The sequence below is a fragment of the Scyliorhinus canicula genome, chromosome 14 (genome assembly GCF_902713615.1).
Source record: "Scyliorhinus canicula chromosome 14, sScyCan1.1, whole genome shotgun sequence".
Lineage (NCBI taxonomy): Eukaryota > Metazoa > Chordata > Chondrichthyes > Carcharhiniformes > Scyliorhinidae > Scyliorhinus > Scyliorhinus canicula.
Genome location: NC_052159.1, coordinates 72,093,600 through 72,109,414, shown reverse-complemented (window position 1 = coordinate 72,109,414; position 15,815 = coordinate 72,093,600). Strand labels below are relative to the sequence as shown.

The 15,815-nt window shown below is 48.8% G+C and overlaps 1 protein-coding gene across 1 annotated transcript in view; it reads left to right on the top strand.

Annotated features, from left to right (window-relative positions):
• Positions 1–15,815, top strand: part of LOC119977312 (transmembrane protein 182-like) — a 172,284-nt gene that overhangs the window by 18,983 nt on the left and 137,486 nt on the right. Inside the window, exon 2 of the mRNA XM_038818079.1 lies at positions 4,650–4,811. Within this exon, the coding sequence (XP_038674007.1) occupies positions 4,650–4,811 (162 nt within the window). The remainder of the gene's footprint in view (positions 1–4,649; positions 4,812–15,815) is intronic.

Here is a 15,815-nt window from a genome sequence, read left to right as displayed (position 1 = left end):
CGTACGTGGTCGCGTCTTCGAATAGTACTAAGATTCTGTGGCTCACCTGGGCGTGGAAGAGGCTCAACTTCTGTGCCTCGGTGACGGTGGGCGAGGAGGAGGCGGCGAGCTAGGCCTCAAAGCAGCGGAGCCAGTGCGAAAAGGTTCCTTTAGCTTCAGCTGCCTGTGGGTCGTGTTCCAGTTGATCAGGTTTGAGGGCGGCATCCATTGCGATATCGTAACTTATTAAATTGATGTGACCATTAATTCACACGAGACGATGAGGAGAAGTGAACAGTGGTTTTAATAAGCTAGATCTGTGCCTCCCTGCGACTGCTCTGTACTGAGTGCCGCCTACAGGCTGCAGATATATATACCTCCCCCGAGAGGGCAGTGCCATGGGCGGAGCCCACAGGGCACCAACATAATACAATACAATACAATTACAGTGGTGAATGGTAGCAGCAATATGTTCACCACACACGGTAGCACAGGGCAGCATGGTAGCACAGTGGTTAGCACAGCTCCAGCGTCCCAGGTTTGATTCCCGGCTTGGGTCACTGTTTGTGCGGAGTCTGCCTGTCTGTGCGGAGTCTGCACATTATCATAGAATTTACAGTGCAAAGGAGGCCATTTGGCCCATCGGGTCTGCACCGGCTCTTGGAAAGCGCACCCTACCCAAGCCCACGCCTCCACCCTATCCCCATAACCCAGTAACCACCCCAACACTGAGGGCAATTTTGGACATGAAGGGCAATTTAGCATGGCCAATCCACCTAACCTGCACATCTTTGGACTGTGGGAGGAAACCGGAGCACCCAAAGGAAACCCACGTGGACACGGGGAGAATGTGCAGACTCTGCACAGACAGTGACCCAAGCCGGGAATCGAACCTGGGACCCTGGAGCTGTGAAGCAATTATGCTAACCGCTATGCTACCATGCTGACCCATGCCTGCATCGGTTTCCTCCGGGTGCTCTGGTTTCCTCCCACAGTCCAACATCGTGCAGGTTAGGTGGATTGGCCATGATAAATTGCCCTTAATGTCCAAAAAAGGTTAAATGGGGTTGCTGGGTTACGAGGATAGGGTGGAGGCATGGGCGTAAGTGGGGTGCTCTTTCCAAGAGCCAGTGCAGACTCGATATGCCAAATAGCCTCCTTCTGCACTGTAAATGTTGTGATTCTATGAACCCGAATGAGCAGGTTCTTCCCGGGAGTTGGAAGACAAATGTGAACGATGCCAGAGGAGCCCGGCCAACCACACCCACATGTTCTGGGTTTGTCCCAAACTTGCTGGTTTCTGAATAGCCTTCTATGAGGCAAAGTCCAAGATTGTGGGGATGAGGGTGAAGCCATGCCTAAATGTGGTAATCTTCGGAGTACCAGACCAGCCAGAGCTATACATGGGGAAGAGGACTGACGCCCTAGCTTTCGCTTCCCTATTCGCTCGCCAGAGAATCCTGCTCAGCTGGCGATCAGCAGCATCACCCACAGCTGCAGACTGAATTTCTCCAGCTGGAGATGATCAAATATGTCATCCGAGGTATGGAGGAAGGCTTCCTTGCTGCATGGGGGCAATTCCATAGGTCTGTTCCAAAACCTGTTTGAGGCCAACAGCAGCCAATAGAGAGGGAACTGGAAGGATTATAAAATGGGAAAGAAAAAACAAAAGGCAAGGAGGAACGCCAGTGACACACAACCCAGGGGAGAGGGTGGGGGAAGGAGGCAGAGAGTCTGAGATGGACAACACTGGGGGATGGGAGGGAGAGAGGGGGCAACCCCACCTCATCCAAAAAGAACATGGCTGAAGCCGACAAAGGGAGAAAAGAAAGTTGGGGGAAGGGAGGGGGAGCACACCCCAGATCGACCAGGGAGGACATCAAGCGGGGTGGGTGGGATAAGATGGGGAGGGATTAAGGAAAGGGGGGGCTGGGGGTGTGAACCGGGGGGGAGGGGGGAGAGGGGAACACACTGAACTAGACCTCAACAATTTGTAAATAAAGAAACGGCGTTTTTACATTGTACAATAAATGAAAACGAATGGCAATGTACGTAATTTTGAAAATGCCAATAAAAAGATTTTTTAAAAAATCATTGTAATCTTCGAGCCTACAAGTGAATTGTTTTTTTGTGGTTGTCAATAGCTTGCTTTAAAGATTAATGGATGATAATATTTGTGTGCGCTCCTGTGTCAATTTTAAATGATATTCATTTTCCATTTACTTCTAATGAGAGAGTCTATTCCTTAATGATCATCGAGAGCTCTTTTATTGGCCTTTCATTTCAATCCAGTAAATTAATCCGAGTGACTGTTTCTGTCATGAAAGTATCCAAGAGTGAATACGGTGAGAAATCCTCCCGATCAGTTATGATGTTGGATTTTTTGTCTGCACTCTGCACACTGTGGATCCGTCTGAAATCACTACGGTAGCACACTGTTGCTTCACAGCTCCAGAGTCCTAGGTTCGATTCCCGGCTTGGGTCACTGTCTGTGTGGAGTCCGCACATTTTCCCCATGTCTGTGTGGGTTTCCTCCGGGTACTTCGGTTTCCTCCCACAAGTCCCGAAAGACATGCTGTTAGGTAATTTGGACATTCTGAATTCTCGCTCTGTGTACCCGAACAGGCGCCAGAATGTGGCGACTAGGGACTTGTCACAGTAACTTAATTGCAGTGTTAATGTAAGCCTGCTTGTGAGAATAAAGATTATTATTATTAAAAGACTTTTTAAATTTGGTTACTGGAACAGTTGCTGATAAACGACACTGCTGCAAAGTAGTTAAAGTTTGCAACATTTGGAACATTGTTTGGCTTTCGACGGACAATTCTTTTTCATGTGCGTGTATCCACAGCATGTGCACATCATCACACTCATGACGTCACTTTCAAAATGGCCACCGGCCATTGTACCGAGTTTTCTTTGCTGTGGCGTCTGCCATGTTTCCCGATTTTGCGCTCTTTTCTTTTGCCACCAACTCTACATATTCACTCGATGCCTGTTCGCTGGCCTTGCTCATATTAATAGTGTCTTCAATTGATAAAACCAGTCATCTTCGTATTTTCTCATGCAAACTTTGATCATTTATCCCGAACACAACTTGATCACGCAGCATAGAATCGGAGGTTGGGGAAAAATTACAGGACTGTACTCGCAACTTTAGAACTGTGATGAAGGAATCTACTGACTCTGCTCTTGACTGCAGCTGTTTTCTTAACATGTCGCGATCATTGAATTTTCTCAGGATCAGTAATTTTTGTAGCACCGTGTTGTATTAATTTTGTCCTTGTTGCACTGAACTCAAACAAATTAAAAAGTTCTAATGCTTGTGGTCCAGCCACATTTAATAGGAGTGCTATTTTCCTGTGGTGTGAGGCGTTTTCAAGCACGGAAGCAGAAATGAAAATTTCAAACTGTTGCTTAAAGAAAGCCCAATTCTGGCATTGTTTACTGTGTGTCTTGAAGTGATTAGGCTTCTTGAGACCTCACATCTTCTGATTAGTCTTCGTCGCAATTTTTTTTCTGAGTAGTACCTTCTGGATTGCTTCTTCAATCACCTAATGATATTCTTACCTAATCTAACTGCTGTTTATTACAAGAAATAGACTTCTGGTACCATGTGGTGTTCTTTGTATTGCTTATTTCAGGATGCTTGGCGTAGTGTTCACAAAGACCACAAAATAGCTTTAACCAAAACAAAGCTATGAATTTATTTACACTACTAACTTGGATTCGACTCATACGCCTTAAGATTACATAATTGATTAATAACATCTAAACTACACTCATCAACTGCTAATCTCACTACTGGTTTAAACTGTGGTCCACACACACTTGCACTATTTGCTCTTATGACCTTCACTAGCTAACTCCTGCATATACTCATCCTCTAAGGTTTAGCATCACAGCCTTATATAGTTGTAACTCTCGCTCCCTCTAGTGGCTACTCTCGACACTACATTAACTCATGGAATGCTGATAGTTATGACAATACCACACTTATTTCTCTCAGCAATCTCGGTTGCATCTCATCCAGGCCTGGCGACTTCTCACGCGAATTCAAAATCCAGAAAGGTGGCAACACGTTGCAATATGTGTTTGCGCAGCCTGCCATTCTTTCCTCATGCTTCCTCTTAGCCTTTCTTATTTCGTTGGCTGGTTTAGCTCAGTGGGCGAGACAGCTGGTTTGTGATGCAGAACAAGGGCAGCAGCGTAGGTTTAATTCCCGTTCCAGCTGAGAATTCTGAATTCTTCCTTTATGTACTGGAACAGACGCTGGAATGTGACGACGAGGAGATTTCCACAGTAACCTCATTGCAATGTTAATGGAAGCCTAATTGTGACAATAAAGATTTTGATATTTGATTTCACCCTTAGCCTCTCTGCTCCATTAATCCAGCATACATCATATGCCTCTTTATCTTCCTTATTTTATCTGGGCTTTGTTTCCTCCTTATTTTGGCCTTGCTAATCTGTGGCATAACCTTTAATGTTGTACTTGTACTCTTACCTTTGTTTCTCTACCCCATCTACACTTGCAATTTCCTAATAATACACAATCTCTCTATTCTTTCCATAAATATCTTTTATCTTCATGTTTTTCTGCACTACACTGAATTTAATTTGTCAAATATTTGCTGATTCAGCAATTTTAATATTCTAATTTGTTGCAGCGCTCCAATTCAACCGGACCAAATCAGGAACACTTCAACGGGAAAGAGAATTCAACTGGAGTGAATCAACCGGTGCCTACAACTGAACCAGTTGTCCGTGAACGGCAACAAATTGCAGTTCAAAATAGAGAACTACCCAACTGGGATATAAACTTCTTTTGTGTGAGTCCTACATCTAAACCATTTAAAATTACTTTGTCTTACTTAACCTATTAATTTACTCACCGCTGATGTCAGTAACTTACCTTGTGTTGAGGTTGTTAGGACATATGCATGAACGTCCCAGTTAGCAGCTCCCTTCCCTCACAAGTATACATCCATACTTGTGAGCATGTACCTGGTCTGCTTGTTGCTCAAAAGCATTGACACAACTGAAATCAAGTGGAAAGAGGAACTAAGACCACATCCTATGGTACCTGGACTTCATTATCAAATTACTGCTCACAGGCAATATGATACTGCACAATTGTACTTAACTAGAAATCTCATTAGTAGTGGGAAAGCTTCTAGAAACAATTATTCAGGATAGAATTAGTAGTCACATGGAAAATATGAATTAACTAGGAAGAGGCAACATCGTTTTCTAAAGGGGAAATCATGTTGAGCAAATTTTTTGAAGAGGCAATAGAAAGGGTTGATGAGAGTAATGATGTTGAGTTTCATAAGACATTCGGTACAGTGCCACACTGCAGTTGTGGGATTCTCCAACCCCGCGTTGGGTCGGAGTATCGGCGGGGAAGGGGGGGGGGGGTGTGAGAATCACACGCCGCTCCGACGCCGGTCCACCGATTGTCTGATGACCGGAGAATCAGTGTCATTGGTGCCGGCATGGCCGGCGCGGCGCCGGCCCCTTCCCCCGGCGATTCTCCCCATGCGATGGGCCTAGTGCCCGCCGAGTTAGGCCGAGTCCCGCTGGCGTTGTTCTCTTGTGGTCCTACCCGGCAGGACCTCGCCGTTCTTGCTGTGGGGGCCGGCCTGGTGGGGGGTAGGGGGATCCGACTCTGGGTTGGGGGGGCCTCCACGGTGGCCTGGCCCGCAACCGGGGCCAACCGATCAGCAGGTGGGCTTATCCCGGTGGGGGCCTATGTTCCTTCGTGCCTGGCCTCTGTAGGCCTCCGTCATGTTGCGTCGGGGCGCCGTGGAGAAGGCAACTCACATGCCTGCACGAACCCGCGCCGCCTGTGCTGACGCCCGTATCGGCAGCTGGAGCAGTGTAAGGCTCTCCAGTGCCGTGCTGTCCCCCTGTGCGGCGCAGGATTGCTGATCCTAGGGGTCAGATGATGCCGTCGTAAAATGCTCCGGCGTTTACAACGGCGTCAACACTTAGCCCCAGAATCGGAGAATCCCACCCCAGATTTGTGGATTGATTAGGAAGAGCCAGTGCATAATTTGGAAAATTATTGAGGTAAGGGAGAAAAAGTGTGCTTGTGACAGGGATCAGAAGAGAATATAGTTGAGAACCAAGAGAAATACAAAAGGTTCACAGTTAGAGTCCAGGGGATAGTTTCAAAGCTTGTGAATGACACAAAACTTGGAAGTAATGTAAACTGTGAAGAGGACAGTGTAGAACTTCAAATGGACATGGATAAGTTGGAGTGGGCAGATCGGTGGCAGATAAAGTATAATGCAAAGAAGTGTGAAGTGATGCATTTTGGTGGGAAAAACCTGGAGAGATACTTTAAAATAAGTCGTAAAATTGCCGAAGGGGTGCAGGCGCAGAGGGACTTGGGTGTAAACGTGCATTGATCATTGGAGGTTGCAAGACAGATGGAGAGAGCAATTAAAAAAGCATATAGTATTCTTGGCTTTACAAATAGGGGCTTAGAATACAAAGGAAAAGAGGTCAAGTTCCTTTGGAACCCTTTTTGAAAGTCTGTAATCTGGAGCAGCTTCCTTTAAGACCTTCGGAGTGACCTCCACAGCCTTCTGCTGTAACTGTTCTATAGATATGTGAAGAGAAACAGACTGGTGAAGACAAATGTAGGTCCCTTACAGTGAGAATCAGGTGAATTCATAATAGGCAACAAAGAAATGGCACAACAGTTGAACAAATACTTTGGATTTGTCTTCACTATGGGAGGAACAAATATTTTTCTAGAAAGACTAGGGGACTGAGGGTCTAGCATTAACGAGGAACTAAAGGAAATCCTTATTAGTCAGGAAATTGTATTAGTGAAATTGATGTGATTAAAACCCAATAAGTTCCCAGAGTCTAACGCTCTGCATCCCAGAGTACTTATGGAAGTGGCCGTAGAAGTAGTGGACGCATTGGTGATCATTTTCCAGCATTCTGAACTCTGGAAGAGTTCCTATGGATTGGAGGATAGCTAATGTAACCCTACTTTTTAAAAATGATGGAATGAGAATTATAGATCGGTTAGCTTGACATCGGTGGTGGGAAAATGTTGGAGTCAATTATTAAGGATGAAATAACTGAGCATCTGGAAAGCAGGGACAGGATCGGTCTAAGTCAACATGGATTCACTAAAGGGAAATCATGCTTGACAAATCTTCTGGATTTTTTGAGGATGTGATCAGTAGAGTGGACAAGGCTGAACCAGTGGATGCTGTGTATGTGGACTTTAAAAAGGACTTTGACAAGGTCCCATTCAAGAGATTAGTGAGCTAAATCAAAGCTCATGGAATTGGGGGTAATGTATTGACGTGGATAGAGAACTAGTTGACAGATAGGAAGCAGAGAGTGGGAATAAATGGGTCCTTTTCAGTGTGTGCTGTGAGGAGGATGCAAAGAGGCTGCATGGTGTCTTGGATAGGTTGCCTGAGTGGGCAAATACTTGGTAAATGCAGTATAATGTGGGTAAATGTGAGGTTATCCACTTTCATGGCAAAAACTGGAAGGCAGATTATTATCTGAATGGTGGCAGTTTCGGAAAAGGGGAAGTGCAACAAGACCTGGGTGTCATGGTGGAACAGTCACTGAAGGTTGGCATGCAGGGACAGCAGGTGGTGAGGAAAGCTAATGGGATGCTGGCATTCATAGCAAGTGGATTTGAGTATAGGGGTAGGGATGTCTTACTGCAGTATTACAGGGCCTTGGTGTATTGTGCAGAGTTTTAGTCTCCTAGTTTGAGAAAGAATATTCTTGCGATTAAGGGTGCCCAGCGAAGGTTCACCGGACTAATTCCCGGGATGGCACAACTGACATATGAAGAAAGACTGGATCGATTGGGCTTGTACTCACTGAATGAGAGGGGATCTTATAGAAACATGTAAAATCCTGATGAGACTTGTTAGGCTAGATGCGGGAAGAATGTCCCCCATGTTGGGAATGTCCAGAACTAGGGGACACAGCCTGATAATAAGGGGTAAACCATTCAGGACTGAGATGAGGAAGAGCATCTTCTCTCAGAGATTTGTGAACTTGTGAAATTCTCTACCACAGAAAGCTGTTGGGGCCAGTTCATTGGATATATTCAAGAGGGAGCTGGATGTGGCCCTTGCAGCTAAAGGGATCAAGGGTATAGAGAGAAAGTGGGAGTGGGAAACTGAATTTGCATGGTCAGCCATGATCATATTAAATTTATTTTTAAATTTATTTTATTACCAACATGTATCAAAACAGGTTACAACACATAAACACCTCGGGAAACATACTTTCCAGCAATCAACTATACAGTCTATACAAATGTTTTCCCCCTTTTCAACTGCCCTCCCCACGGTCATAAACATCCCCGCCTTTGCTCAAACCCCTCTGCAGAGCCCCTTAACTCATATTTTATCTTCTCTAATTGCAGGAAATCGTACATGTCACCCAAACAAGCCTCTACTCCCGGTGGAGATGCCGACCACAACTCCAGTAAAACTTGCCACCGTGCAATCAGAGAGGTGAAGGCCATGACATCGACCTTCCTCCTCTCCATGAGCTCACCAAAGGATCAGGGTCCACCTCCTCCTCCACTATCCTGGCTCAGACCGTGAACACTGACGCCCAGAATCTTCCTATCTTTTCACAACCCCAGAAATGTGGGCGTGGTTCGCGGCCTCCTCCCACACCTCTCACACTCAGCTGCTACCCCTTGAAATAACTTACTCATTCTCGCCCCAGTCAAATGCACCCTGTGCACCCTGTGCAGCCCTTAAACTGTATCAGGCTCATCCTTGCACAGGAGGACGTCCCGTTTACCCTACGCAGTGCCTCACTCCATACTCCTCAATTTAGCTCCCCTCCCAACTCCCCTTCCCATTTCTTCTTGATCTTCACCACCTGCCCGCCTCTCTGCTACCACAGCCACTTGTATATATCACCACTTCTTCCCTCCCTTTCCACTACTGGAACCTCAATTACTCCAGCAGCATGTATCGCGGCAATCTAGGGAACCTCCACCAGACCTTTCGCGCAAAGACCCTAGCCTGCAGATACCTGAACTCACTCCTCCTCAGGAGCTTTACCCTCTCCAGACTGGCGAAACCTTCCTCCAAATACAGATCCCTCACCTTGGCCAGCCCCGCTTCCCTCCACCTTCGCAATACACTCCCCTCCCGGCTCAAACTCATGAGTCTCGCACTGCAGCGTTAACATCGATATGCCTTCCATCCTCAAATGCCTCCTCAACTGATTTCATATCTTCACAGTGGACTGCACCACTGGACTCCCTGAATACCTACTCGGAGACATGGGCAAGGCTGCTGACCCATAGCCCTCAAACTAGACCCTTACAAGATTTCTCCTCCATCCTTTTAAAAATATATATTTTTATTGGTATTTTCAATTGATACACAGTATCACTTTACGTTTGACATTTACAGCATGTGTGGTTGTTATATGTGTATTGATATTGTCTGCCATCCTCCCCTCCACCGGCCCCTCCTTGGTACCCCCTTTTCGTTCAGGGTGCACTATCCCATGACTCCTATTCTCCCCATCACCCCCCTTCCCTTTATGTTTTCTGTTGCCTGTCTTGCGGGTTTCCGCCCTCCCTCCATGCTTCTCTCTGTAGTTCTCCTGAGCTCCCCCCTCTCTTCTTCCACCTCTCCTCCCAAAGTTGTGTGTTCCTGCCTGTCTTCTCCCATCTCTCACCGTTCTTCCCCCTCATCCTCCCCCCCACTCGCTGTTGGCTTCGAACAGGCCGACGAACAGCCCCAATGCTTTGAGGAAGCCTTCCCCCGACCCTCGGATAGTGTATTGACCTTCTCCAAATGGAGACATTCCACCAGGTCTGCAGCCAGTCCGCAGCTGTGGGAGGTGCTGCTGATCGCCAGCCGAGCAGGATTCTCCGGCAGGCGATTAGGAAAGCGAAAGCTAGGGCGTCAGCCCTCTTCCTCATGTGTAGCTTTGGCTGTTCTGATACCCCGAAGATTGCCACTCTTGGGCATGGCTCCACCCTCACCCCCACAACCGTGGACATTGCCTTGGAGAAGGCTATCCAGAACCCTGCAAGTTTGGGACAAGCCCAAAACAAGTGGGTGTGGTTGGCCGGGCCTCTCTGACGCTGTTGACATTTATCCTCCACCTCCGGGAAGAACCTGTTCATTCGGGTTCTGGTTAGGTGAGTTCTGTGCACTACCTTGAACTGCATGAGGCTGAGCCTTGCAGAGGAGGAGGTGGAGTTGACCCTGCTCAGTGCTTCATTCCTCGGTCCCCAGCCCATCTCTATCCCTAGTTTGTCTCCCCATTTTCATCTGACTTCATCCAGTGGTAGTCTCGCTGTGTCCAGTAGCTGTCCATCTATTTAACTTCAGTTTCCCCGTTCCTTACTGTCCGTGTTCATCAGGTTCTCTAGTAATGTGGTTCCAGGGGCCCTGGGGTATCCTACTGTCTCCTTGCAGAGAAAGTGCTTCACCCGGAGGTGTCTGAGTTCCTGTCCTGCAGGTAGTTCCAGGTCCTCCGTCAGTTCACTCAGTGTCGCTAGTCTGTCCGCCATGTAAAAGTCCCTGACTGTTAACGTCCCCCCGTCCTGACTCCATTTTTTGAAAGTGGCGTTGAGTATGGCTGGTGGGAACTTATGGTTTTGCAGATGGGGGTCATCTTTGTCAGACCCAAATGTTGCCACATCTGGTTCCAAGTCCTCAGTGTGGCTACCACCACTGGGTGGGATGTGTGTTTTGTTGGGAGGGATGGGAGCGTTGCCATGGCGAGAACCCGGAGGATCATTCCTTCGCAGGGAGACTCCTCCATCCGCACTCATTCTGTGGTCATTATCAGATTCATCAGCTGCCTGATGTACACAGTGAGGTGCCTGCCCTTGACAAAGCCTGTCTGGTCCTCTGCGAACACCTATGGTACGTAGTTCTCCAGTCTCTTGGCTTTTTTGGGTCTTTGTCTTTTTTGGGTATCAGTGATATCATGGCCTGTGTTAGCGTAGGAGGCAGGGTGCCCCTCACCATCGAGTCTGCAAACATGTTCCTTAGATGTGGGGCCAGTGTTGGCGCAAAATTTTAATAGAAGTCCACAGGGAATCCATCGGGGTCCCGGCGCTTTCCCCGCCTGCATGGAGCTAATGCTTTCCATGATTTCTCCCAGATTGATTGCTGCTTCCATCTCCCCCCCCCACCTGTCCTCTCCTACAACTGCCATATCCAGATCATTGAGGGACTGTTTCATCGTGAGGGTCAGAGGTGTACAGTCCTCGGTGGAATGGCTCAAATGCCTGGTTGACCTCTTTTGGTTCAGTTACGAGTCTGCCTCTGCTGTCTTTTATCTGCGCTACTTTCCTCGTGGCTGCCTGCTTTCTCAGCTGGTGAGCCAGTAGGTGGCCAGCCTTTTCTCCGTGCTCGCAGAAGGTCCCCCATGTCTGGCGGGGTTGGTGTCCTACTTTCCTAATGGATAGCAGGTTAAAGTCCATTTGTAATGTTTTCCTCTCCACCAGAAGCTCTACGGTGGGAGCCTCGGAGTACTTTTTAACGACCTCCAGGATGGGGTCAATCAAGTGTTGCCCGGCCACCCTCTCTTCCCTGTCTCTGTGAGCCTTGTAGGCTATAATTTTCTTCATGATCACGTCATTCATTGCCTACCAGAACGTGGAAGGTGAGACTTCCCCGTTCCAGTTGGTATTAATGTAGTTGCCTATGGCCTGTGATGTTTCCTGGCAGAAGGCCTCGTCAGCCAAAATGTCCATGTCCAACCTCCATGTGGGGCGTTGGGCACGGCCCATCTCCAACCTCACATCTATGTGGTGTGGAGCGTGGTCGGAGATGACTAGCGTGGAGTATTCCGCTCTTACTATTCCTGGAAGCATCAATTTCCCCACTGCAAAGAAGTCTATCTGGGTGTATACATTGTGGACCAGTGAGAAGAACAAGAATTCCCTTTCGCCGTGGTGCAGGAACTTCCATGGGTCCATTGCACCCATCTGCTCTATGAATGTTCCCAGTTCCCTAGCCACACCTGTCTTTTTCCCTGTTCTAGGGTTTAATCGGTCAGTCAGCGGGTCCTGTACGCAGTTAAAGTCATCCCCCATGATCAATCGGTGTGTGTCAATGTCAGGGATTTCTGCCATGGTCTTTTTTATAAAGCCCGCGTCATCCCAGTTGTGTGCGTACACATTTACCAGTACTACCGGTGCCCCGTCTAGGACACTGCTGACCATTACGTATCGCCACTCTTGGCCTGTAACCATATTGGTCTCCGTAAACCTCGTCCTCTTGCTAATCAGTATGGCTATTCCCCTAGCCCTCGTCCTGTAGCATGAATAGTACATCTGCCCACCCAGCTCTTTCTTACCAGCAGTCTGTCCTTCTCCCTCAGGTGTGTCTCCTGCAGGAGGATTATGTCGATCTTCAGGCTTCTTAAGTGGGCAAAAACTCTGGATCTTTTCACCAGGCCGTTAAGCCCCCTTACATTTCAAGTGATAATCCTGATGGGGGCTTCTGTCCCACGGTTCCTGTGGGGTCAACCATGGTGGATGCCCCGTTGCACTCCAGGGTTTCCCTTTGTTAGGGGGTCGTCCAAAATGGCCACGGTCACTGTTCTCACCATGAGGTCAGGCTGCTGCGCTCCGGGGTTTCCCTTTGTCCAGGAGACATCCAACATGGAGGCTAACTGTGTGTACGCTGTGTGGGTGCACCCCTCCACTCCGGGGTTTCCCTTTATTTATGGACCCTCCAAAGTGACTGCTTGTAACACCGTCTTGTTTCCTCAGCCTGATCCCGACCTGCCAAAGCCAATACGATTGGCGACTCTTTCTCTCAGTTTATTCCCTGTCTGTTCGGTACTCCCCCTCCCCTTGCCCCCTTCCCTGGGTCCCTCCCTCCCTGTCCCCAACACCCCCTGCATTCACCTTCCCTGCCGTTGTGTCTCCCCCCACCCCTGGCCAGATTCTCCCTCTTTGCTAAGAGGCGCGACGTGCCTTTCTTACTGCCTGTCTTCCCGTGCTAGCCCTCCCTGGTAGTATGGTGGCTCCCTTCCCAGGGCTGGTCTAGCCCTCAGACTGTGCCCTCTGACTGCCTGTTTTTCCTCTCCGCCCCTTCACCTGCTTTTTCTGTCCTTGGTCTCTCCTTTATCCAATCTTTCTGCACTGAACAAGTCAGTGCAGCCCCGCACAAATACGCAGCCAAGACTATATGTCTCTGATTCTATCTGTGTCTTTTAGCGGTCCTTCTCTGCCACGCCTGTTCTTTGTCCAGGCCGTTAGTCCATACAAAGTCATTTGCTTCTGTTAGGGTGTTGATGTAATATTCTTTGCTCTGGTACATGACCCAGATTCTGGCCGGCAACAGCATGTTGAATCGCACTCCACTTTTGCAGAGCGCCGACTTTGCCTTGTTAAACCTGGCCCTTTTCTTTGCCAGGTCTGCCCCAATGTCCTGATAGACCTGGATTCTATGTCCTTCCCATGTGCTTGACTTTGTTTGCCTGGCCCACTGCAGGATTGTTTCCCGATCCTGGTATTGGTACGGCTTCGCTCTCGGCTGCTCCCCTGCCTTGGGCTTCGGTCTGAGTGACCTGTGTGCCCTGTCCAGTTCTGGGGGGTTGGAGAAACTGTCCTTCCCGATGAGGTTGCCCAGCATTTGTGCAATATAGTCTGTCGGGTCTCTGCCCTCGAGGCCTTCCGGCAGGCCGACAATCCTTATATTCTGCTGCCAGGCCCTGTTCTCCTTTACCTCAACCTTTCCCTTCAAGCTCCCCGGGTCGCCACTAACCTTTTCATCTTTGCCTCCAGAGTGATGATCCTGCCACTCTGGTCCATCAAGGCATTCTCTCTCTCTCTCTCTCTCTCTCTCTCTCTCTCTCTCTCTCTCTCTCTCTCTCTCTCTCTCTCTCGAGGTCTTGGATCACCTTTGCTTGCACCTCCACTTTCTTTCCCAGCTCCCCTCCTCTGTCCTCCCCCACAACTGGCATATGCAGACCATCGAGGAACTGTTTTATCCCTGCATCTCCGTCGGGGGGTTCGGAGGAGACCAGCCCTCAGTAGAAGCGCTCAAATGCCCGATTGATCTCTTTTGGTTCAGTTACCAGCCTGCCTCTACTGTCTCTTATCTGCGCTATTTCCCTCGTGGCTGCCTGCTTTCTGAGCTGGTGAGCCAGTTGCCGGCCAGCCTTTTCTCCGTGATTTCCCCCAGATATTTAGGGCATTGATTGTGCATTGTAGGGAGACCAGCGCCTCTATCACCACCACCTTCACCGCCCCCTGAATCTCGATTTTAATCGGCTCCTTCTTTTTCAAGAAGGACCTCCAACTGACCCTTGGTAGGGAAGGGGAGGCTGGTGCTGGTGTCGGTGCCGGTGTTCGGGTCACAGCTCTTCCCCGCTTTAAAAAAAAACATTTAGAGTACCCAATTCATTTTTTCCAATTAAGGGGCAATTTAGTGTGGCCAATCCACCTACCCTGCACATCTTTGGCTTGTTGGGGCGAAACCGACTCAAACACGAGGAGAATATGCAAACTCCACACGGACGGTGACCCAGAGCCGGGATCAAACCTCGGACCTCGGCGCTGTGAGGCAGCAGTGCTAACCAGTGTGCCACCGCGCCACCCTGCTCTCCCCCGCTCTTGGGTGGCCAGAGCCTCCTCCTCACCCCGTGGATCCACCGGCTTGTTTGCCCATTGCTCGTCGCCCTTTCCGCCACTTCTGCCCTCTCGTCAGCCCCTCGAGCTTCCATTTACCAGCATCTTCTCCTCCTTCGCTCTGATGAGGGAAGGGCTGTAGATGCCATATACATGGTCTTCAGTAAGGCATTTGATAAGGTTTCCTATGGTAGGCTGATGGAGAAAGTGAAGTCTCATGGGGTCCAGGGTGTACTAGCTAGATGGATAAAGAACTGGCTAGGCAACAGGATGATGTGGAGATGCCGGCGTTAGACTGGGGTGAGCACAGTAAGAAGTCTTACAACACCAGGTTAAAGTCCAACAGGTTTGATTCAAACACGAGCTTTCGGAGCGCAGCTCCTTCCTCAGGTGAATGGACAGGTATGTTCCAGAAACATTTATATAGACAAAGTCAGAGATGCTGGACAATGCTTGGAATGCAAGCATTTGCAGGTAATCAAATCATTACAGATCCAGAGAAAGGGATAATCACAGGTTAAAGAGGTGTGAATTGTCTCAAGCCAGAACAGTTGGTAGGATTTTGCAAGTCCAGGCCAGATGGTCGGGGGTGGATGTAATGCGACATTAATCCAAGATCCCTGTTGAGGCCGCACTCATGCGTGCGGAACTTAGCTATAAGTTTTTGCTCGGCAATTCTGCGTTGTCGCGTGTCCTGAAGACCGCCTTGGAGAACGCTTACCCGGAGATCAGAGGCTGAATGCCCTTGACTGCTGAAGTGTTCCCCGACTGGAAGGGAACATTCCTGCCTGGTGATTGTCGCACGATGCCCGTTCATTCGTTGTCGCAGTGTCTGCATGGTCTCGCCAATGTACCACGCTTCGGGACATCCTTTCCTGCAGCGTAAGAGGTAGACTACATTGGTCAAGTCGCACGAGTATGTGCCGCGTACCTGGTGGGTGGTGTTACCACGTGTAATGGTGGTGTCCATGTCGATGATCTGGCATGTCTTGCAGAGATTGCCCTGGCAGGGTTGCGTGGTGTCGTGGTCGCTGTTCTGAAGGCTGGGTAATTTGCTGCAAACAATGGTTTGCTTGAGGTTGCGCGGTTGTTTGAAGGCCAGTAGTGGGGGTGTGGGGATGACCTTGGCAAGATGTTCATCTTCATTGATGATGTGTTGAAGGCTGTGAAGAAGATGTCGTAGTTTCTCCGCCCCAGGAAA